This window comes from Oryctolagus cuniculus, chromosome 7 (genome assembly GCF_051225735.1).
Source record: "Oryctolagus cuniculus isolate XC-2025 breed Fujian yellow rabbit chromosome 7, ASM5122573v1, whole genome shotgun sequence".
Classification (NCBI taxonomy): Eukaryota; Metazoa; Chordata; class Mammalia; order Lagomorpha; family Leporidae; genus Oryctolagus; species Oryctolagus cuniculus.
Window position 1 is genome coordinate 37,942,775 of NC_142873.1, and position 22,885 is coordinate 37,965,659.

At 58.1% G+C, this 22,885-nt stretch overlaps 1 protein-coding gene and 3 non-coding genes across 10 annotated transcripts; 3 read left to right on the top strand and 1 right to left on the bottom strand.

Moving 5' to 3' along the window:
• Positions 1–83, top strand: TRNAL-CAG (transfer RNA leucine (anticodon CAG)). The gene has a single exon. It is a non-coding gene; the product is annotated as a tRNA-Leu (tRNA).
• A 1,377-nt stretch (positions 84–1,460) lies between these two features.
• On the top strand, positions 1,461–1,531 carry TRNAG-GCC (transfer RNA glycine (anticodon GCC)). Its single transcript has one exon. It is a non-coding gene; the product is annotated as a tRNA-Gly (tRNA).
• A 4,644-nt stretch (positions 1,532–6,175) lies between these two features.
• TRNAN-GUU (transfer RNA asparagine (anticodon GUU)) lies at positions 6,176–6,249 on the top strand. The gene has a single exon. It is a non-coding gene; the product is annotated as a tRNA-Asn (tRNA).
• A 1,926-nt stretch (positions 6,250–8,175) lies between these two features.
• Positions 8,176–17,796, bottom strand: LOC100338913 (low affinity immunoglobulin gamma Fc region receptor III-B-like). 7 transcript variants are annotated; one of them, XM_089299679.1, is made up of 6 exons: positions 15,875–17,796; positions 15,274–15,435; positions 14,509–14,529; positions 13,903–14,160; positions 10,259–10,513; positions 8,196–8,971 (listed from the first exon to the last, which is right to left on the bottom strand). In XM_089299679.1, exons 2-6 carry the CDS (start codon positions 15,296–15,298, stop codon positions 8,784–8,786), a joined length of 747 nt encoding a protein of 248 aa, XP_089155805.1. In that variant the 5' UTR covers positions 15,299–15,435; positions 15,875–17,796; the 3' UTR covers positions 8,196–8,783. The 7 variants fall into 7 exon arrangements, with proteins under 7 accessions (XP_002715295.3, XP_089155805.1, XP_089155806.1 ...); XM_002715249.6 differs by lacking the exons at positions 15,274–15,435; positions 15,875–17,796 and adding an exon at positions 15,133–15,211 and having other exon boundaries at positions 8,176–8,971; XM_089299680.1 differs by having other exon boundaries at positions 13,903–14,157; positions 15,274–17,796.
• Between the last annotated feature and the right edge of the window lie 5,089 nt (positions 17,797–22,885).

The window sequence follows — 22,885 nt, forward strand, 5'->3', positions numbered from 1 at the left end:
GTCAGGATGGCCGAGCGGTCTAAGGCGCTGCGTTCAGGTCGCAGTCTCCCCTGGAGGCGTGGGTTCGAATCCCACTCCTGACAAGCACGCCTTTTTGGCACGCCCGGGCCAGCCTCGCGCCCGTCGTGCAACACGCCGCTCGCCGCTCCGCCTCTCCAGCCGTCGCGAGCGAGACCCCGCCTTGCCGGCCCACACGTGGCACTCGCCACAGGGACCCCGCTCCAACTGGCCAGCGCGCAGGCACTCCCGCCCACCTCTCCCCACCACACCGCTTCTCGGGACCCACCTGCCTCCGAGTCTTCCTGGCTCCTCCGCTCCTCTGCCGCCACCCTCTGCCGCTACCTTCCGCACATTCACGGCCCTCCGCCTCCCAGCCCCAGTCCCCAGATCTCCTCCACCTCTCCCCGCCTCCTGCCAGCCCCAGAGCGCTGAACCGACGGGCGGCCCGCCCAGAGTCCTCCCGAGCGTCCCCTAAACACCTGTCTGCAGCCAGCCCACCGAGAGCAGCGCACTTCGGCCGCGTCCCACCTCCTCGCCCTCGCTGCGCACTCCCGCCTCCCGCCTCCCGCCTGCCAGCCTGTCTGCCTGCTCGGGACAGCGCGCTGCCCGGGATCCTGCTCCTCGGAGCCCTTGGCTGACCCCGTGCTCCCGCCTCTCTCGGCCTCAGCACAGCTGCCTCAGGAGGCACAGAGGCCACGAGTCGGGAAAACCACCCGGGGCAGTGGTTGGTGGCCGGCCGAAGGTCCAGGCGCCCTGCGGTCACCCAGCTGCACACGTTGGCTCTGCTCCACGACCCACCGCCTCCCCAGGGGCGGGGCGGGGGGCTCCATGGGCAGGCGCGCCCCACCCAGCGTGGCGGCCGGCCACACACCCGCCTTCAGCCGGTGCTCCTGTTGCAGCCGTGGCTCACACCCGAGCCCACCACCACGGGGACCGCCCCGAGTCACCTGCTCTGACGGGGACCTGGGCAGAGGGCCGGGTCTGGCCGGCTGCATCCTGGCTCTCTCTGGGCTCCAGCGCCCCTCCTTCCCCGTGCCCTGGGATGCAGACAACAACCCAGCAGGAGCTGAAGCTCTGTGCTTCTCTCTCTTTCTCTGTCTGCCTGCCTCTTGCTCTCTAGCTCGCTCTCTCTCTCTCTCTCTCTCTCTCTCTGTCTCGTGTGTGTGTGTGTGTGTGAGTGTGTGTGTGTCCCTCCCAAACCCCACCCATCCATCCAAGGCCAACCACCACCACACCACACCACACCACACCACACCCCCTCCAACCCCACCCCAGCCAACCATTCCGCCCATCCTCAACTCTAGGCAGCTTGCCAAGCAGCCTGGGCCCTAGAGGCGCGTGGAGCAGCTCCTTCTGCTTGCGCGTGGTCGCCCTGCTCCACGGAAAGCGGCTGCAACGGAGCAGCTCGTGGTGATCAGCCTGCGGGCCTGTGGCGGCTCCTGGCGGCGCCCGCCGACGGTGCATGGGTGGTTCAGTGGTAGAATTCTCGCCTGCCACGCGGGAGGCCCGGGTTCGATTCCCGGCCCATGCAGCTCCTGCTCCCCTTTTGCTTGGGCAGCCCCAGCAGTGCCTCTGCGCAAGCCGCTCCCTCGGGCTCCTCTCTGGCCAGCCTTGCACCAGCACTCTTGGCACACGCGCTCCCCAGCCCCCCTGGCCGCCGAACCCCGCCTAGCCCAGTGCCTCAGCCCTCGCACCCCTGCCTCCTTCCTAGCCTCTGCCTCTCCTGATACCCACTTCGGGCCCACGCGCTGCACTTCCGACCTCGCCGCTCTGCCGGCCGGCCACTGAGCCGCCAAGCCCCGCCGCTTCGTCTCCCCACACCCTGCTCTCACAACCAACCATCGCCAACGCGCGGCTGGCCCTAGCACCCTTCCACGACTCCTCCCGCCTTCCGGCTGCTGGACTGATGCCGGCCCCCGTTGGGGGCTCACGCCCTGGCCCTAGGCTGCTTGGGATGCCAGCCTCCAGAACGGACACCCGACTCCAGCCCTGCCACGCGCCCCACACACCGCCCCCAGTGCCCAGGGCCGGGCCCCTCCCAACCCACTGCACGGGAGGCTCCACGCCTGAGACGCTGCCCTCTGAGTCCCCTCGACCTGTCGCCCCCGAGACCTGCCCTAAGCGGCTGGGCAGCTCCGCCCTTGCCCTGGAGGTCCTGTGTGGGCACAAGGAGCCGGAGCCGCTACTTGACGAGGGCCGAGCCGGCACAGAGTAGGGCGGAGAACCGCATGCAGGGATCGAGGCGTCAATCGGGACGCAGAGAGCGCGAGCTCAGAGATGAGGCGGGGATTGGAACGTGCTACCAAATCCGTGGTGGCGTGGCCCGCGACAGGGACCGGGAGGGTCGGTTCCCTCCCGTGCGGAGAGAGCCCACGGTGAAACGCCAGCGTATGCCGCTCCCCTCTCCTCCACCTTGTCCCCACACACTGGCTGGCTGTCATCTCGGCTCTCGGGCTGTCCGCAAGCCCTCTCCCACCTCCTCCCGGAGGAGGAGGCTCCCTCACCGATGGCCAGCCGCCGGCATTGCCCAGGGCTCCAGCTTGCCGGCCCTCTCCAGCCTGCTGGTCTCGCATCTGCATCCTGCATCCTGCATCCTGCATCCTGCATCCTGGGGGGTGGAGGCGGGGAGGGGTGCCAAGTGCAGGGCCCCTCTGGGACAGCTCCCACGTGTTCAAGCCCCGAGCCCACCTGGGAGCCTGGATCGGCTCACGGTGGGAAAACCAAAGCAACTGCACCCTGGGCTGCTTGGTGACTCTCAGACCCACGGAGGCCATGGCACGCGGCACCTGGCACCTGGCCCAACGGGCAGGGAGAGAAGGCGTGCCCTCTGTGTCTCTGTGTGTGTGTGTCTGTGTGTGTGAGTGTGTGTGTGTGCGCGCGCACGCAGAAGCACACGCGTTCCTGTGCGTGGTGCCGGCGGCGGTGATGTCGTGAGTGAGGACGTGAGGCCGAGTGCGTGCAGGCACCGGTCCCTGTGTGTGGAGTGGGGTGCGGCTGTTCCGGAATTGTGGCATCCTGGGTGTGCGGGTGGCTGTGTGTTGGTGCGCGCGTGCCCACGTCTGGGTTGGGGGTGTTCCGGCTGCCCAGGAGTGTCGCAGAAAGGCTGGCAGGGGAGGCGCGGGAGCAGGGGGACAGCGAGCAGCCTGGAGGTGGGGAGCGGCCAAAGGTCCTGAGGTGGCGCAGCTGGCGAAAAGGACAGCAGCTGAGGGCGGCCGCGGAGGCAGAGGCACAGAGCTTGGGCCGGGGCCGGGGCCGGGGCTGGGGCGCAGTGTGCGTTGCCCCATTGCACAAGCAGTTGGCTGCGTGGTTGTGCAAAAGTGGGCGGGCTGTACTGCGGGAGGCAGAGCACACACGCCAGCCCTCCGAGGAAGAAGAAAGGCTTCCCTGACCGGGAATCGAACCCGGGCCGCGGCGGTGAGAGCGCCGAATCCTAACCACTAGACCACCAGGGAGCGTCGGGCTGCGCGTCTGGCCTGGGCCTCTGCCTGCTGCAGCCGGCGCCTGGGTGCCAATGGGCAGCAGCAGCAGCAGCAGCAGCAGCAGCAGCAGCGCCTGGCCTGCCGCGCTACTTCCACGGCCAACCCCCGGCTGTCCTGCCCGGGCCGGCCGACGGGCCCCCGCCCGCCATCCGCCCTGACCTCAAAAACACACGGCGCGCCTCCGTCTCCTGGCCCCCACACTCACACTGCCATGTAGCTGTTAGCCTGCTTCCTAGCCTCTGCCTCTCCTTACACCCATTTCGGGCCCAAGAGCTGCACTTCGTCCTCGTCGCTCTGCCGACCACCTCACCTCTTCCTGCTGAGCCTCCATGCCCAGCCGCTTTGCCTCCCCTCAAACTTCGGTTAGGAGACCAGCAAACTTCTGCTCCTCACACTCCACCCTCTTCCGACGCACCCCTCACATCCGGCCTATCCTGAGTTCCCGGTCCCCAGGCTCATACAGCTCCCCTAGTGGTCTTTTGGGCCCGCAGCCCCAGATGCGGCTCTGTTGTCCCTAGTCACACACGTGGCAGGTGCTTGGCTGTCCACAAGCTCCCAATCCCGACCCTCCTCTGATCCTTGCCCTTGCCTGGACCAATTTCCTGTGGAGCCCAATACCTCTCCGTGTGATGCGTTCCTGACTCAACCACCCTCCTGGACGCCGCCTTGCTCATGGCTTTTCTCTGTCTCACCTGCTACTGCTTCTGTGACGTTCCTTAACCTTGCTATATTGTTTCTATTTTAATAGCTACATAAATTTTTACAACTATTGTGGTTTTGTTATCTTTTTTTATTTTCAGTGTTACTTTGTGATCATCTTCATCCTTAGCGAAGCATTGTTTCTTAGCGTTAATTTTGTCTGATGTTGTATAGCTATGTCACAATTCTTGTTGTTAAGAGTATTCCTGGTGAATCCTTTTTCACCCCTTCCCACTCACTATTCGTGCTTCACATCACTTTTGTAAATGAGCAAAATTAATTTTATAGACAACCGTGTGTTTTAACTTGCAAGTTTTGTACATTTATGGTTATTACTGTTGATTATATGTACAGATTTATTTTACTTCTCCATTTTGTACTTTTTTAAAGGTTTATATATTTACTTGAGAGGCAGAGTTATAGACAGAAAGAGGGAGAGAGACAGAGGGAGGGAGAGGTCTTCCATCTGCTGCTTCACTCCCCAAATAGCCACAACAGCCAAAGCTGGGCTGATCTGAAGCCAGGAGCCAGGAGCTTCTTCCAGGTCTCATGCAGGTGCAGGGCCCAAGGACTTGGTCCATCCTCCACTGTCTTCCTGGCACCAGTGCCGCAGGCAGATGCTTATCCTACCATGCCACAGTGCTGCACCCCCCCCAATTTTGTACTTTCTATTGGCCTCAAATTTTAAATTCTTTCTAAGTTCTTCTGTTCTCTCTCTATAGTTTTTTATTATCTTTTAAATCACTATTGTAAACACGGGACGTGGAACATGGGAAATGTTTGTGTATTTAGAATTACCTGGCAAGTATTAACTTTTGACTTCTGCTGCTAATCCAACAAACGTGCTGAATATCAAGTAGTATTTCCTCAACCTGTACTTCATAACTGAGCGAACTGTTCACCATATGTTCGTTACCAATATAGTGTTGCCAATGTTATTTGGCCAAACTGCACAATTAATTTTTTTTAAAAAAAGAAAGAAGCCACATCCACAACTATAATCTATCTCAATTATAATACTAGAAAAGAAACCAAAATTGTAAGTAGGAAGAAAACCCCATAATATATAGAAGGATAGAAGGATGTATCGAGAAATTCATGGAAAATTGGCTATTATTTCCATTTTTTTCTGTAACACGTTGAGTCCCCCTCATGGGATATACACACACAAGTATAGTGAGTATAATCGCTGCACCTGCATATCTATGTCTGATGCATCCTCACTTCCCTGAGGATCACTGCAAACTTTGACCCACACCTGCGCTGGAGCCCACTGCGCAGGGGGTGGAGACAGAGAGGAAGGAGGCTGTGCGTGGGCCCTGGGACTTGGGCAATGTGGAGAGTGGCTGTTGGGCCCAGCTCTGAGGAAGATCCCTTAGTTGAGCAGGGAGGAACAAGAGGGGGAGGGTTCTCTGCCGTCAGACACTGGGACCTGGATATGTGACTACCAGGGTCCTTAAGTTATAGGTATTTGCGTTCTGTCCAAGAGGCTAAGACCCCACAGCTGCGCTGTCCTTTAATTGTGCGACACGAAGTTACTTTACCTAGACACATTTTTGTCAGACAAGATTGGACCCACGATATGACATCTTTAATTTTCCCCCAAATAAGCTAATTATACACGCACGAACACAAAAATCATGTAGATCAGCCAAAAGGCTTGGTGGCGTTCATCTTCAAACTGCGAAAGCAGCTGAGCGCCTGGACCCCGGAGCCCGTCAGTTTCGGATTCCCGGAGTTGCTTCGTTTGTTCGTCGTCTGCTGCTCCCCCTTCCTCGGCCTCTCCTGGGTAGAAGCCGGCTGCCGGCGCAGAGCTAAGCGGACGGTGACGCCGACGAAAGCCCTGAGTCACTCGGGTTAGCAGCCGCGCCCCGGGCAAGAAGGTGGTGGCCCCGCTGGGTCCACGTCACTCTCAAGGTCCCAGTTTGGCACACAAAGAAAGCGCTAGAAATTTCGACTTCAGTGAACTGGCTGGGCGGTAAGGCATGCGCTTGCTTGTCTCTGTGGCGCAATCGGTTAGCGCGTTCGGCTGTTAACCGAAAGGTTGGTGGTTCGAGCCCACCCAGGGACGCAGCTCACCTCTTTTATGAGCTCTGCGCCGGGAGGGGGGGGGCGCTCTGTGACTTGTGACTTCTGACCTCTGCCCGTGCGCTTGCCGGGACCTCGGCCGGCCCTCACGTTCCCAATTACTGTTTTGATTCGCATCAGTGCGCCTTCCAGCCGGCTCCAGCCGGCTGCAGGACCATGAAGGCAGGAAGGGAGGGCGGCGCCGCTACCAGGAAGTTGAAAAGCTCTGGCCCGCCTTTGCCCTGCAGCTCTCACCTGAGCACGAGTTGGCGAGCCCGGCATTACCCCGCGGCGCCCCGCTGCCTGCACCCCCCGGAGTCGGCGCCTGGATGTCGGGGGACCGCGCTCCTTCGTCCCCACCCTCGCTTCCCCCGGGGCCGCCGCACTTGCTGCGCCCGCCTCCCTGCCTCCCTGGCTCCAGCTCTCCTCCGCGTCCGCCCTCCTAGCTGCGGCCAGAGAGGCCTGGGAGACAAACCTCAGGTCTTCAAGCTCCCTCCGCGGCTCGCGGGGCCCCACACGATTTCCTCGCGAGGCCCTCTTGATGGGCCCCAGGACTGTCTCCTGTCCCTCCCTGGCCCTGCGATCCCTACAGAACCAAACCGCTGGTTTCTGCCCGGGCTCGGGCTTTAAATCCTGGCCCAGGGACCCTTGGCCTTTCTCCACTTTTTGGCCTAGCCAACTGCTCTGCATCCTTCGCCACCAGACCGAAGCTCCAGCCGCTGCCCTGCGCCCCCTCTGTGGCCCTGTCTTTCCCGCTAGAAGTTAAGCTGCTGCACGGAATGGCGCCTGCGCCCATCTGGTATCTTCAGCGCTTAGACTAACACGTGTGAGCTGAGTGCCCGTGGTTTCCGAACGCCCCTGTGTGGCCCTCAATCTCACCGAATAGTCGCAGATCGCCCCGAATCGCTTCGCTTTATAGCGCACCACGCAGGCAGTCAGGCTGTGGCTCTGCCTGGGCTCAGGCCTCCACCTCCTGCCTGGCCGCGGCTTCCCCCTCCCGCCCCAGTGCTCCGAGCCCCTCGGATGCCCACCCGCGCCGCCGGCTACACCCCCCGCAGCACCCCTGGGCAGCTGTGGAAAGGGCGCTGGCGGATCCACGCCCCCCGTGGGGCAATGGCTGCTGCGGGAAGAGGGCTTCTCATCAACCCTAGCCAAGCTCTGATGGCATTTTGATCAAGAACTGAAAGCGAGAGAGGACTGCTCGTGCTTTGTTCCCCCGGCTTTTTCCGTCTCGGTGAGAGCAGCAGGCAAGACCCTGCAAAGAGCTTCATGGAATCACCCAGTGCTCTGTTTGCGACTTCGGAAACAGCGGGGCTGAGCTCAAGCTCTCTTCCGTGGGCAACGACGGCCTCTCCACCCCAGCCGCCACCCCCCTGGGAGCTGGCTGCCGAGGGACACGGTGCTATCTCTTAACTCCGGGGAGCTCAGTACCTTTGCTATTGGTGGTCGAACCTTGGTGCCATCAGTGCCATGAACCAAGCTGCACCTGACTTCCACACCGAAGCAGGAAAGCTGGTTTCGTTGTCCTTGCCTGTCCTCGCTCTAATCTCCCCCCAAAAGTGTCTTCAGCCCGAGCCTGCTCCTCCCCGGCACTCCTGGGTGCCTCTCCCGGGCCCTGCTTTCTCGGTCCAGACACCGAGAAGTCTCTGTCCACTTAGGTCAACGCGCGGCAGCGAGCTGCTGTGCTCTTCTCCATCCCCCACCTCACCCCCAGTCCCCTGTCCCCACCCAGGCCCCTGTTCTCCTCAGAGAAGTCTGCCTGCCTGGGACCACCCTGCTCCTTCTCAGCCTTCTGCTGCCTGGCCGAGGTCCCCTGCTGCTCCCACGCTCTGTCTGCAGGGAGTCTGGGGGTCTCTGACCGGCAACCAGCAACAGCTGTGCTTTGGGCTCCACTGCAACCATTCCTTCACTGATTTACTTACCCATGTTTGTAGGAGCAACGTCTATGCATTTTTTAAAAGATTTTATTTATTATTTATGTGAGAGGTAGAGTTACAGACAATGAGAGAAAAAGGTCTTCCATCCACTGGCTCACTCCCCAAATGGCCATAATGGCCAGAGCTGAGCTGATCCAGAGCCAGGAGCCAGGAGCTGGGACTCCCACACAGGTGCAGGGGCCCAGCATTTCATCCATCTTCCACTGCATTCCCAGGCCATAGCAGAGAGCTGGGTCAGAAGAGGAGCAGCTGGGACTAGAACATGTGGCCATACAGGATGACTGTGTGCAATGGTTTAACCTACTGAGCCACAGGGCCAGCACCGACTTCTGCACATTTAAAGGGTCACCATCCAGAGCTGATTTGCTGCAAGGGAGTGGTTGGGCTGGACAGAGGATTTGTGAATCTCTGAGATTTGGGTCCCCCGGGCATCACTGTTGGCACTTGGAGATCACAGGCCTCTTCCTTCCACTGGGGAGGGCCCTGCGGGCTTCTTCCTGCCGGCAGAGATGCCGGGTGGGGATGAGGGCATGGCAAACTCAGGGGGACATTCGGAGCTCTGATGCTGCCACCGCCCTTTCATTTCCCCCAGGGTCAGGGGTCACTTGTCCTGAGAGCCCAGGCTCCACCCCAGTGTGTGCTCTTTCCTGGCCCTCTGTGAGCTCCGGAGGTCTCTCTGCACGGAGAAGTACAGCCCCGTGTCTGCTGCAAGCAGGAGTCCCATCACCAGGCAGAAGGCGATCTGGTGCCAGGGGAGAACGGAGGACGAGACGACTGGATTTGCTGGACCTGGGAGGAGGTACAGAGAGATGAGAACAATGACAGTCGTTCAGGCAGACATGTGGAGTCATCAGGGAGGTCACCAGGGGCCATCATCCTTACACCTGCCAATAGACAGGCCCTAGGGAGTGGGGGGTCTTCCTTACACCTGCCAAGAGACAGGCTCTAGGGAGTGGGGGGGTCTTCCTTACACCTGCCAAGAGACAGGCTCTAGGGAGTGGGGGGATCTTCCTCACACCTGCCAAGAGACAGGCTCTAGGGAGTGGGGGGTCTTCCTCACACCTGCCAAGAGACAGGCCCTAGAGAGTGGGGGGTCTTCCTCACACCTGCCAAGAGACAGGCCCTAGGGAGTGGGGGGGGGATGTCTGGGGGAAGTCTGTGCTTCCTCCTACTGACTCCTGCTTAGTGCTCCCCGAGTGGGCACAGTCACCAAACCCTGGGCCACAGCTCTGCTTGCCAGGTGGGGAGGTGACAGGAGTGTTCAGCATGTCAGGCTGGAGCTGGCTTTTGTGTGACAGTTGGGAAGTTGTCAAATAATTGTGTCATCTGTAAAATGGGATGTGTCTCCCGAGGGACTCTGTCGTAGGCTTCTGGAGCCTGTCCAATTCCTACGTATTTCCTGGTGGCTAAACACACAGGCACTGGAGCTCTTGGTATGGCCTTAGAGACACCTTTCTTTCTTTATTATTGGTTTATTGACTGCGTCTCTGTTGCATCCCTGTAAGTGGAGTCAGCATTAGCAACCCCACGACGTCGCACAGGCCCGCCGTGCTGGTCACGAGGTGCAGCTGGCATCACTGTGCCGAGCGAAAGGTGCCCAGCGCAGGCCGACTTGCCCCGCTCCAGGAGAGGCCCAGAAGGCTCAGGCAGATGAGGGGGCCCACCCTCGGGCCCATGGTGAGTCAGGGGCAGGGTGGAGCCAGACTCTGTCTGCGAGGGGATGAGGGGCTCCTGCCAGGGTGCATCTTGGCTGGGCCTTGAGGAGGGCACGGAGGGATGGGCCAGCAGGATAGGGACCCAGCATGGCTTGTGGCAAGAACATGTGTGCTTATAGGGGAGGAGCTGTGGCTTCTGCTCCTCTGTCCCACTGCAGTCGATGACACGTCTAAGCGATGCGAGAGGAACAGGCTGACGCACAGTGGCCAAGCCTCCCCGCCCTCAGGCACTTCGGCCTCCCTGGCGGTCTCAGGGTCTCAGGAGGAACCCACACTGAGAAGTCTGCCTTCCCGGGGGTGGGGGAGGGCAGTGCCGGCTCCACACACGGGCCCCGGCTCGCTAGGGCTGAGCGGTCCTCACCTTGAACAGTGATGGTCACAGTCTCCGAGGACACGTTGTGGTGCCTGATGAGGCCCCTGCAGAAGTAGGAGCCACTGTGGTTGCGCGTGGCTTCTGGAATGTGGAGGTCGGAATTTTGATGGAAATACCTCAGGCCTCTGCCATTCTGGAGATAGGTGACCTTGTGCAGCTTATTGTTCTTCCAGCTGTGGCACCTCAGCTGAATGGGCTCCCCTTCCTGGAACACCCACCGCGGGGCCTGAAGCACCAGCCAGCCTGAAACCACAGACACCCGCTTGCCTCAGCTCTCCACGGCGAGCTCCTGTGAAGGGGACACGGACCGCCGGACCCCAGGGCCACGCTCAGCTGGCTCCCTTTGGGGAAAAGCTGGCCGGGCCCCAGCGCGCACATCCCACCAAGGCCTTCCATCTAACGGGGAAGAGGACACACAGCCACGTGGTCAGAATGTGAGGAGAGCGCAGAGGGCTGAGCGCTGAGGTGGCTGAGAAGCGAGGCCGGGGTCTCCCTCTGCAGGCTGCCTACGCGCTGGACCCGGACCCGCAATGGCAGGGACCGGGAACTACAGCAGGTCCTGGATCAGACAGTGAACGCTGCCCTTGCAAGTGCTGATTTGCCCCTTAGAGAAGAGGTGGGTTTTAGAAGGAAGAGGCAGTTGTAGAGCTATTGAAAGACTGCTGAGCAGGCAGGGGTAAGGTGGCTGGGTGGCGGCTGCAGGACCGAGGAGGAGGTGCTGTATTACCATGGGGGGGCGGGGCTGGGGTGCCCGCGATAATCGCGGTGTCTGAAGCATCCAGGCCCCAGCGAGGGCCTCTTATCTCTGAGCACAGCCTTCAGAGGAGAGAATCCTTACGTCCCCAGGACAGCTGTTCCCCCACCGTCCAAGTAGTCGGACTCAGAACCTGAAGTCATGGTCAAGAGGGGCCCGGAAATGTAAGATGATGTGGCACCTGAACACAGTGACACGAGAACGCATTCCCAAGACAATGTTCAGTGAAAATGGTAGAATATAAAGAATATTCATAAAGGAGGCCAGCACTGTGGCCTAACAGATTAGGTCACCACCTGTACAGTCTCTCATATGGGTGCCAGTTCAAGTCCCAGCTGCTCCACCTCCAATCCTGCTCCCTGCTCATGCACCCGGGAAAGCAGCAGAAGTCCTTGGGCCCCTGCAGTAACTTGGGAGACTGGAAGAAGATCCTGACTGCTGGTTTCACCTGTTGAGGCCATTTGAGGGGCGAACTGGTAGATGGGAGAGCTCCCTCTCTGTACCTCTGCCTTTCAAATAGATATTTTTAATCACTCCCCAAAAGAAAAACCGATATAGCGCCCATATAGGATGGTGGAGTCACAAGCAGAGATTTAACCTATGCCACAATGTGGGCCCCAAGATAATCTTTTAAAAAACAAAACCAAAAAGGAAAGTTTTGCATTTATATATCATCTTAGGGAATGGGAGCAAATGCATTTTCATATATATATACACACACATATATATGTAATAAAGATTTATATGATATAAAGATTTGTTTATATATATAATAAAGTTTACTTTTTTGAAAGGCAGAGTTACATAGAGACAGAGAGCAACAGAGAGAGAAATCTGCATCCTGTTTGTTCACTCCCCAAGTGACCACTACAGTCAGGGCTGGGTCAGGTTGAAGCCAGGAGCCTGGAACTCTATCCAGGCCTCCCCTGTGGGTGGCAGGGCCTCAAGTAGTTGGACCGTACTCTGCTGCTTTCTCAGGCACATTAGCACAGCTGGGTTGGAAGCTGAGCAGCTGACACTTGAACCAGCACCAATATGGGATGCTGCCACTGCAGGCCCCTATTTTCATATATATTTTTATGTTGAACCCAAATGACTTTTATAATAAGGACAAACTAAAATTTACTATAATTTAGAAAGCCTTCTGCCTCACGCTAAACCAAACTGGTAGAAATGTTTTGATGAAGACTCTCTAGCAGGAAGATTTACTGAACAGAAGGTAATCTGTATTACTTACTAAATACAGCATTTTTTGCAGGCATTGTGGCATAATGGGCTAAGCTGCCATTTGGGACACGTGCGGCCTGTATCAGAGGGCCCAGAAGCGACTGCTGAATCTACTGCAGATGCAGTTCCTGCTCATGCCTGCCCTGGGAGGCAGAAGATGATGGCCCAAACAGGTGGGAGGCCCATCTCTGGATCCTTGCTTGCGTAAGGCCTAGACCAAGTTGCTGCAGGCATTTGGGGAATGAACCAACGGGTCTAACTCTCTATGTCTCTCTCTATGCCTGCATCTGTCTTTGTCTGTCTCTCTCTGTCACTCTTCCTTTCAAATAAATATTTTATTTAAAAAGATACAGCATTACCAAGAAAGGCCACGGCTGTATATATCTCTGACATTTCCAGAGGAGAGAGGCTAGGCTATGGCTGAAGGGTAGTCGGGTGGTCTTTGGGGGCCACACCTGTTCCGGTCAGTCTGATCATGGACTCAGTGAATGTCCACGCGTACACTCGGCCAGCGACTTTCTATTGAGCACTCACAACGTGCAGGCAGTGTGCACACTGGGTGGCCCACATGACTGAGACACGTGGTCCCCACCCTCATGGAATCCACAGTCTTGCAGAGAAACTCACTTCTCAGAAGTCATCAGAGTGCACTGTGGTAAGTGACAGCAGGCCGAGGACAGCGGCTGCAGCCCCGCGAGAGTGCAGCAAAGCCACTGCATCTGAGCCAGCGCAGAAAGCTTCTCAGAGGGAGACACCAAGAACTGAGTCCTCCGGGGTGACCAGGAGGTCGCCTGGTGACCGTCATGCTCACGGCCAAGGCTACTGCAGCCTGTGGGCTGACGTCTATAGCCAGGATCTAGAGCGAGTTCAAGGCCAAGGAATCCTAGGCTTGATTTCTCCATTGCTGCCTCTTGACAATTTCCCATTTTATTTGGACTTAGGTGGCCACTGACTTCCTTCCTGGAGCTCTGGGGAGTGAGGGCCGTGTCTGCTGGGCGGTCAGAGACAAAGGAGCCACACACCCCAGCTGCATGAGCCCAGTTCACGGAACCTCGGCTACAAATCTGCCTCTGTCTACTGCACCTGCCTTCCCTCCGGGCTTGCTCCACTCACACATGTTGCACAAATGAGGCAGCCATGGAAGGGGAGCCAGGCTTGCAAGCTGACACCAGGGAAGACCCTGCCTCCAAATATTTCCCCTCCACGCACCTGATGCCTGGATGCTGCTAGGAGCACACAGACTCCCACTCCATGCTTAACGGTAGCCGTGCACTGAGAGCGGGGAGAATGGCCAGCTTTATCTGCAGGGCACGTCTGAGTGTGGCATGATGGGCAGGGAGGGGCGAGACATCACCGGAGGATTCGGGGTGGTTTGGGAGGTGGCTTAGGGATCTGTGTGTCGGAGCCAGCGTCAGTGCCGTGCCTTGACTTCCGGTGGCACCTTGCCCTGTGTGGATGGGACTCCTGCAGGGGTGAAGGCCCCAGACCTGTCTGTGGACATCTGCGGAAGGCTTGTGGACGGCTAGAATGGCTGCTCTGTCTGCAATGCCCTCGTCTTGCTCTGGTTCCATCAGCTCCTGACTCCCCTGCGTTTCAGGGCCGCTCACCTCCCCTGTCAGCAGTGCAGTCCCTCTTCCCTGCGCAGACTCACCGAGATGGACACGCAGCTGCACCGGGTCGCTGAGCGAGGACAGGCCCGTCTGGCACCTGTACTCGCCCCCATCTTCAGCCCTGGCAGCTGTGATGGTGTAGGCGGGGGCCTGGCTGGAGAGGAGGCTCCCGTTGTGCAGCCACTGTGTGGTGTTGTCCCCAGCAGGGTGGAGCCCCTGGCACTTGAGAGTCACATGGTCATCCTTGAGCACGCTGGCCCACGGAGGGTCCAGGAGCACCAGCGCCTTGGGGACATCTGCTGCAGAGGCGGGAGAACATGGGGTGAGGGCGCGGGGCTGGCGGGGCCCGGCTGGCCCTGCCCCGGGAGAAGCCCAAGGAGCCTGTTGCACAACCACCGTGGGCAGCTCAGCCAGAGCCACTGACTCAGCCTGTGAGCGTCTTGGCCTGGAGCCCCACTTTGGGGCTGTCCTGTCTCTTGAGGAAAACTGGCCAGACGAGCCCGGGGACGAGGCCCACCGTGTTGGGGGAACCGTCCCCGCCAGCCCCACCTCAGCCATTGCCCATGCGATGGTCATTTGCCAACAACCTGTGGCCACCAGCTCTCACGTGCCTCCCTTGATCAATCCCAGACATGACGCAAACTCACCAGCCCGCGAGGAAGCTGAGACTGCAAGAGAGAAGAGCGCATGAGACCCTGAGCAGCGGCGGCCATCGGGGGCGGCGGGTGGGGACTGAACTGGGACCCCCGCTCACGCCTGCCCTGGGAGCCCAGAGAGCGCTCATGGACACTTGTGCTGCTGCCTGCCCCTGGGCACCGACCTGCACCAGGACCCTCGCACCCTGCCTACTCCTCGCTCCCTGAGCAAACTCCCAGATTCAGGACACAGACGGATCCCTGATCAATCACAGACACAACCCCAACCCCAGCCCCTGGGAAGGCTGGAAACGAAAACTCACGGAGGGGCCCCGGAAGGCCAGCCCTCAGCCCCCCTTGGCCACACTCTTCAGTGCCCGCAGGGGAAACTGAGGCCTGAGGGAGGTGAGTGGCCTCACACTCACCCTGCACCCCCTGATTATGCCCCAGTCAGAACCGGCTGCCTCCTCCTCTCTCGTCCCCCAGGGGTCAGGTTCGTCCTGGAAGCTAAATGCGGTGGTAGACACGGTACAGGTCCCGTCCCTGGCTGGTGGTCCCACCTCGGCATGGAAAGGAGTCCATGCTGAACCCAGGACAGCTGGAGCTTCTCCCTCAGTCGGGGCAACCAAGACTTACCTAGAAGCAGCAGAGCCACTGGGGGCAGCGGCTGCCCCATGCTGATGCACTGTAGTGAGCCAGTCACACTGACAGCAGGGACTCACGGACCAGAAAAGAGGAAGGAAACAGCCCCTCCCCTCCCGCCAGTCCGCCACTCACCACGTTCCTTTTCCAGGAAGCCCATCTGATTCTGGACTCCAGATTCTGAGGAGCGAGCCTCTCTCAGGGCAGGAACAGGAAGAAAGAGCCCGGGGGAGCAGCCGGGGTGGATGCACTCCCTTGCTGCCCCGGGTGTCCAGCTGACCGTCTGGAACTCAGCACCTGGCAGAGCAGGTGCAATCAGGATGCTTGTGTCCCTCTGCTGGGTTTGGGGCACCCAGTGCCAAGAAGTGGGCAGCAAGAGCCTGGAGCTGAGATGCAGGCTGGGGCCCAGTGGGCCTTTCTCAGAATTTCTCACCCTCCTGCCTGGCCCAGAACCACCTCCACCCCAGCCAGGGCCGGCCTGCAGGCAGGAAGGAGGTGTTTAAATCTTCAGCCCACTGGCTGTGTCTCTTGCAAAAGATTCCTTTCCCAGGGTCTGTAATCCACAGGGGATTCCACCTGCTCTGTGTGACACTGAAGAAAGCTGGGCCTTGATAGAGAGAGAGAGAGAGCGAGAGAGAGCGAGCGCTGGACCAAAGGGGGCAAAGCTGCTGGTGCCAGGCTGAAAGGGGCACAGACAGGTGGGGCAGGGTGGGGAGGCGAGGGCAGCAGCTCTCACCTTTGCCTCGGTGGCCCCAGGGCTGTGCTGTGCCCCAGCGGCTCAGGTTAGCTCAGACCCCTCAGGGGCCCATGGGCCTCAACTGGTCTTTGGGCCTGGTGGCCAAGGGCTCCAGGGCTGCCAACCAGCAACGGTGCAGGCAGTGGGAAGCTTGTTGACCTCTCTCATCCCCTGATGCACCCACCCTCCCCCACCCTCCCCAGTCCAGGCCCCAGACCCCAATCCAGTGATTGTGCTTGGTGGAGCTACTCTCCCAGGAATTCCTGAGAGTCTGGGCAGGTGTCATTGTCTTGGAAAAGTCTAGGAGGAGAGGAGCAGACAGGTGTGGCCCTGATGCTTGGGCGTGGAGTGGAGGCAGGGACTGGCACAGGCGCAGCTGCCCGCTGCTTCCGACTCATGCCCTTCCCACCCGGAATCACAGAAGCTCTGCTTCTCGGGGTTGGTTGGTCCTGTTTCGTGCTTGCGTGGAGTTAATGCTCCTTCCCATCGCCATCCATCCACGCCACCCAACTGTTCTTGCAGCGACCCCTCCCCCACTGGGCCTTGGACAGCGGCCACCCTACTGCTTCTCAAGTGGTTCCTTTACATCTTGCAAAATCCAGACCAGGGCCAGTATGTGGAAACTTTAAAAACGAGCTCTGACCAGTTTTAAAAGAAAGCGCACGGCGTACTTCTCAGGTGCGTTGAGTTGGGCTTCTAAGGGTGGGAGAATCCCTGGGCCAGTGACAGCCAGGTGAACCCCGCAGCACCTCCCCCATCACAGGGACAGCCGATGCAGCGCTCACACCCATTTAGGCCCGCCCAGCGTGGTGCGGTTCCGGTTCCCGGGGGCGGTGGTGGCGGTGGTGGCAGTGGTGGCAGTGGTGGTGAGGATGTCCGGCTTCGCTCTCCCTCCGGTGAGGATCTTCAGAGTCGGCGTAGCCCCAGCACGTGATCGATCTCCCCTTTCCACAACATGCCGAGCCCGGAGCTGATCAACGCCGGGGACGTGTTCGCCTTCTTTGTGGCCACCATCTTCCTGCCTTAGATGCGGGACGGCCCCCCGCCGAGAGCAGCCGCAAACATGGCCAGGAGCGAGCAAGGCCAGAGCAGTAACGCAAGCCTCAGGCTCCTTGCTCAAGTGCCTCAGCTGCTTCTTCGGGAAACTGCAACAGCAGAGGCCCCTCCGGGGCTGCGGGCGATCGCTGAGCCGGGCGGGGGCGTCCCTCAGCTCTCTCAGTTCTTCCCAGTTCCGCAAGTGGTTTCAGCCCCGTGACGCGGGGTGCGAGGCGGCCGTCCCCTTTCGTTTTCCTTCTCTGAGGCTTCATTTCCTGCTCAGACTCAGCTTCTGCCTGTGGCCCCAGATGCAGTGCCGGGGATGCCTCAGATTGGAAGGGGAAGTGACCCAGGCGGAGAGAGAAACAGCGGCACAGCCTCTGAGTCACCCTCCGCCCCTCTGCTCACGGGGGCACACTCGGGGAGGAGGTAATGACCTCAGCCTTGGGCGCGGTTGAGTTCGGTTGGTCGTGGAGACCTCAGGGGAAGGTGCCAAGCAGGCGTCAGACACGCGGCCCGGGAACTCAGACGACAGGGCGGCGGGACTGAAGACACAGTGTAGGGGACCCCAACGTGGCAAATGCTTGGAACTCTGAAGGGGCCCGGCACTGGTTAAGCTGCCACTTCCCACAGTGCAGGTCTGAGTCCTAGCTCCGCCCCTTCTGAACCAGCTCTCCTGCAAATGAGTCTGAGGGAGGCCGAGGAAAATGGCCCAGGTACTACGGTCCCTGCCACCCATGTGGGAGACCCAGATGGAGCTTCTGGTTCCTGGCCTTGGCCTGGGCCAGACCTCACTGTTGTGGCCATTTCAAGGGGTGCGTCCGTGGATTGGGCTCTCCCTCTGTTGCTCTGCCTTTCAGATAACTGAAAATAAATGATTCTTAAAAACAACACTTGTGGGCCGGCACTGTGGCGTAGTGGGTAAAGCTGCAGCCTGCAGTGCCGGGAAGAAGACACAAAACGGGAGAAGCTGGATGCCTGCCAGGGAGAGAGCCCTGGCAAAGTAAGTGTGACTCCTGGAGAGACTGGAACAGAACAGGGTGGAGAGCTGCTTCTGAACCAGTTACCTCTCCCTCGGAGCTGATGGCATGGGGGACAGGGTGAGATGCACACGCGAGTCCATTCTGAGATACTGAGTAAGTAGAGCAGCTTATATCTGACAGCCCTGATCTCCCTGACTGGGGTTGGGGGTGGGGGGTCTGCACTGCTGGAGAAAGAATGGGTGAAGGATGTGGTCAGGAAGGACCTGGGCCCTAGAGAAGATGCAGGGCGGTCGTTGTGGTGAATGGGAAAGGGGCGACTGCTCCTATGTGAAGGGGTCACCGAGGTTCCCAACCACGGGAAAAGGCTTATCAAGCAACGCCAGGGGCCCCGCTGAGCTCGGAGGTTCTGGATTCGTGGCTGGGCGAATCCTCAGCACTGGCAGTGTTTGTCCCCGAGGACTCAGCACCAGCTGTGCTCTGAGCGGCCTGCCCAGAGCAGCCCTGAGCAGGAGTGGGGGTGCACCCACACCCCGCAGCGCCTCCAGAGCAGCTCACCTGGATCCAGGAAACACCCGGAGGAAGGCCCATGGTGTCTGGTGTCGCTGGCTCAGAAGAAGGCCTGAGGTGGCCCTGGCTCATGCTGTTAGGTAGGAAGTCAGCTATGAGCCTATGTGTGAGTGACAAAGGCCTACAGAGATGTCTATGTCCAGCATATGCATCTCAAAGTCATCCCAATAATGTTTCAGGGGCAGCCCAGTGTTCGCATCCTGTCCCGCCCCCTCCTACCCGATAACCTGCTAGGTGGGGGTCCCTGCCCCTTCTGCCTGATAACCCTCCAGGTGCAGCCCAGTATCTGCACTTCAAACTCCCTCCCTGCCCTTCCTGTGACAGGGTTGGTGCCAGCCAATCTTCCTCCTGTCTGATAACTTCAGGGGGAAAACTCAGTTAGGCGTTTTTCTATTTACATCCAAAAAGTCCTTTGTTCCAAGAGGAGCAGAGGTGGAAGACAAGGCCCATCTCCTTAAACCACCCCCCTCACCGGCCTCTACTGGACTGTGTGCTCAGCCCTCTGCCTCTCTGCTGAGCTGCCCGCCGGGCCTGGTTAGGTGTACTCTCTGCACTCAAACATGTAACCTCGCTCCTCCCCAGTCCAAGTGACTGGGCCCTCTCTCTCGGTCCCTTCTTGACGCCCTGTCCCCAGTAAAGCCTTATCACTCCGCTCTCTCATGCTTGAATTCTTTCTTGCATGAGGACAAGAACCCCATGGCTTCCCTCTGGTAACAGATCGAGCCTTATTGCCACACATGCCATCTGTGCGCCTGCGTGAACTTGCCCACCCTGCATGTAAGGACAGGAGCTGCCCCTCTCGCATGTGTGTTTCCCCCTAAATACACTCATTTCCTCTACTCAGGCAGTCAGGGCTTTGGAAATGATTCCTCACGGTCTCCTTATTCACTGCAAGGAATTTACTTTGTGTGACAAATCCTTGTGGTGCATTTCTTGAGTGACCTCACCAAGAAAGGGGCCCACAGCCTTGGAGGGTGGCTGTGGCACTTTCATGGGATCATCTAAGACAGGGAGCGAAGAGAGGCTCTGTGAGAAAGGCAGACCAGCCTGATTGTCCTTGCTATAGCCCAGGACCAGGATTCCAGTTATCTATTGCCGCATAACAAAGCAACCGAAAGCTAGCGACATAAAACAACAACCCTTTGCTTGTGTAGTTTTGGTTTCTGTGGATTAGCAATTCAGATCGAGCATAGTACGGGTGGCCTCTCACTGACCCACAATGTCTGAGGCCTTCCCTAGGGAGATTCACACAGGTGGGGCTGGAGTCCTTTTGAAGACTCTTCATAACATGTCTGGTTTCTGGACCAGGACGGTTCAAAGGCTGGCTCACTGGGAAGCCTACGTGTAGCATCTCCATGGGGCACCTGGACCTCTTACTTGGGAACTCAGGATTTTAAGAGCAAACTTCCAACAGAGCAAATGGAAGCTGCCTGGCCTTTAATGAGGAAGGGAGGACCCGTCCTCCATGGGTCTGAGCAGGTAGAAGGGAAGCCCTGTTCGGGAGACAGGGCTCAAACCCTTGGGACAGGGACAAGGGCCGCTCTCTCAGATCTTGTTAAGGGCCACACCGAGGCCCGAGCCACAGCACCTCGGAGGGCAGAATGGAGAGCGGGTGCCTGTACCTGGGGCTCACGCCTTAGCTCCCAGAGCCGAGAGAGGAGACACAGCTGCTGTCAAGGCCACCGTTCTGTGTGCTGGTGGCGGCAGCCCCAGCAAACAGCCAGGCAGCTGGGGGACAGGCGGGGGACCCAGGCTTGGCCCATTAGTGTCTCTCCTGGGAGGCGGAATCCTGAAGAGGAGGCGCTTGCTCACGTCCAAGGGCGACCCCAGTGGCGTCAGTCACATCACCAGGCCTCTGAAGCAGCCGGTTCAGGTATCTCATGATGAGAAGTAGGTTTCCTCACCGTTTAAGGCAGTGCAAGTCACGGCTGTGACCCTCAGTCGCAGCCGTCCCTCTGAGTACACGGGCATCTTCCGAGCGGCTGCCGCGCCGGTCAGAAGCTCCCTCCCCAGAGGAGCTAATGGCACAGAGGAGAGGAAGAGGCTCTCTTAGTGGAGAAGAGGGAGACAGACCCGGAGGCCGGGAGCTCCAGGCCTGGCCACTTGACTCGGGGTCAGCTGTGGAAGCTGACCGGAGCTCAGCCCCTCCGTCTCCGCATTGAGAAAGTGGACAGGATGTTTGCCAAGATCCCCTGTGGCCAAACGCACACGTCTTCGTGAGCATCACACGGAGGGAAGAGGGCTCCCCAACCTTGCTGCTGGCGGCACCACTGCTCCACCATGGGAACAGAGAGGCACAGAGACATTTCGTTGCCTCTCAGCACTTGCTTGTTTCGCATCCATCAGGAGACGTAGTAGGCTCTGAGCTACAAATGCAACAGGCAGCAAATCACTTACTAGAGAGCAGTCACTGTTCCACGTCTTCTACAGCGAGGGAAAGAATAGGAGAGGAAAGCCGTGGTGCCGGAGGAAAAGAGACGAAGACTTTACATGGGGGTGGGAGGCCGAGGGGGACCAATGGGGAAACTGAGGCAGATGAAACCCCAGAACAAGAAAGGAAGTTGGAAGGAAGGAGCTCAGGTTCACAAACACCGGGTCCTAGCAACAGCTGGAACACGCCCCAGCACAAGGCGCACAGAGAGGTTTGGAAACAGACGTCCCAGAGGCGCATCCCCCGCAGCCCCGAGCCCACGGAGAGATCACCTCCAGACACCGGCAGAGGCAGACGCAAGGGAGCAGAACTGCAGGGAATCAAACCGCCCTGGCGGTGCAGCTTAACCCACAGCCTGCTTATGCTGGCTTTGGTTACTAAACTAGTGCCTGACACGAAGAAGTTTCCAGAAATTTGATGTTTTCCGGGAGAGTAAACGCCCTATCTTGTGTGTCACCGCACCTCAGAACATCTTAGACTGCCCCAAACCGCACAGTTTAGTTTCAGAAGAGGAGTGCGGGTGGCGTGCTACAGGAAGGAAGCCCGGGTCTCGGTTTCAGCCTGACGGGGCTGAGACCTCAAGGCCCTTCCTTCCCGAGGACCGCTGCCTCTCTGCAAGTGGACGCACTCAAGCTGGGCTGTGTCTGCTCCATCTCAAAGATTCTCTGATCCCAAAGCTGGTTCCAGCGCTAGGGTCCAGACACTGCGGAAGTAGCCTTTGTCTTCTCAAAATCCCGGGGAAAGCCAATCGGCAGCTTTGGGAAGCAATGGGATTTTCTAGCAGAGCTGGCCAATTTACCTCTAAGGGTTAAGCATTAGTTACAGAAAGTAAATTCATACTTTCACTTAGAAAATATTCAGAACTTATTTTTCTGACTCACACAAATTACACATATTTATGGGATGCCACGTGATGTTTCAATAGCCATATACATTATATAATGTTCAGATCACGGTAAATCTGTCTTGGCAAACGCTTATCATTTCTTTGATTAAAACATTCAAAATCTTTTCTCCCAGCTCTTTTTAAAGAACAGTGCGTTATTGCTATCTACAGTCATCCTATTATGCAACAGGACACCAGAACTTCTAAAAACTTATATTTTTCAAAAAGATATGAAACCATTGTGGTGTATTGTGTTGGGTTTACCAGTGCCTTCCCCCTGGACAAGATGGACAGGTGGGAAATACCAGTGACAGTGTGAACAAGCTCAGAGCTATCCCAAGAGACTCAGTCCCTGTTCCTCTCACCAGGATTTTGCTGTTGCTATTGTTGCTTTAAACATATTTTATCCAAAAATACATATATGATTTATAATATATTCCTGCTGTCAGTAAATGAAACAACTCAGATGTATAAAGTAAAAGTGAAAGCAAGAGGCCTGCGTGGTGGTACAGCATGATACACCACGGCCTGTGACACCAGTATCCCATTTGTCCCTGATGTGCCACTTCCAATCCCTGCTCATGGACCCGAGAAAGCAGTGGAAGATGGCCGGAGTGCTCAGGCCCGTGCCCCTATGTGGGAGATCTAAAAGGAGTTCCAGGCTCCTGGTTTCTCTTTGGGGAAGGGCTGCTCTATCAGAGAGCATGGAGTGGCATCCTTGGCCTCTACTCCTAGATGCCAGGAGCAGCCCTCTCCAGTTGTAACAACCCAAACCGCTGCACACACTGGCCAACACCCCCAAGGGCAGAGCCCTCTCTGGTTGACAGCCCTGCTGTGGAAGCCACAGGTATGCACAAAATAGTTTCAAAGCAGTGAGAAAAGTATAGCGTCATGTTTCTCAACTCTTCTGCATCTTTTTTTTTTTTTAACACCAACTTTTCATCTTTCCTTATCTTGTATTTCACAAGTGGTTTGTCAAGTTCGCATGTATAAAGCTGTACTATAGGGACAGGTATCTGGTGTACTGGCAAAGTTGCCCTTTGGAACATCCGCATTCCATATCAGAGCACCTGGGTTCGGTCCCAGATCTGCGTCCTATCCCTGGGAGG

Bases quoted from the DNA above. Each gene is read 5' to 3' on its own strand.
- LOC100338913 (XM_002715249.6), bottom strand. From the start codon at position 15,172: ATGGGGCAGCCGCTGCCCCCAGTGGCTCTGCTGCTTCTAG. The intron at 14,530-15,132 runs GTAAGTCTTGGT...TCTCTCTTGCAG, and splicing joins AGTGGCTCTGCTGCTTCTAG to TCTCAGCTTCCTCGCGGGCT. The intron at 14,161-14,508 runs GTGAGTTTGCGT...CCGCCTCTGCAG, and splicing joins CTCAGCTTCCTCGCGGGCTG to CAGATGTCCCCAAGGCGCTG.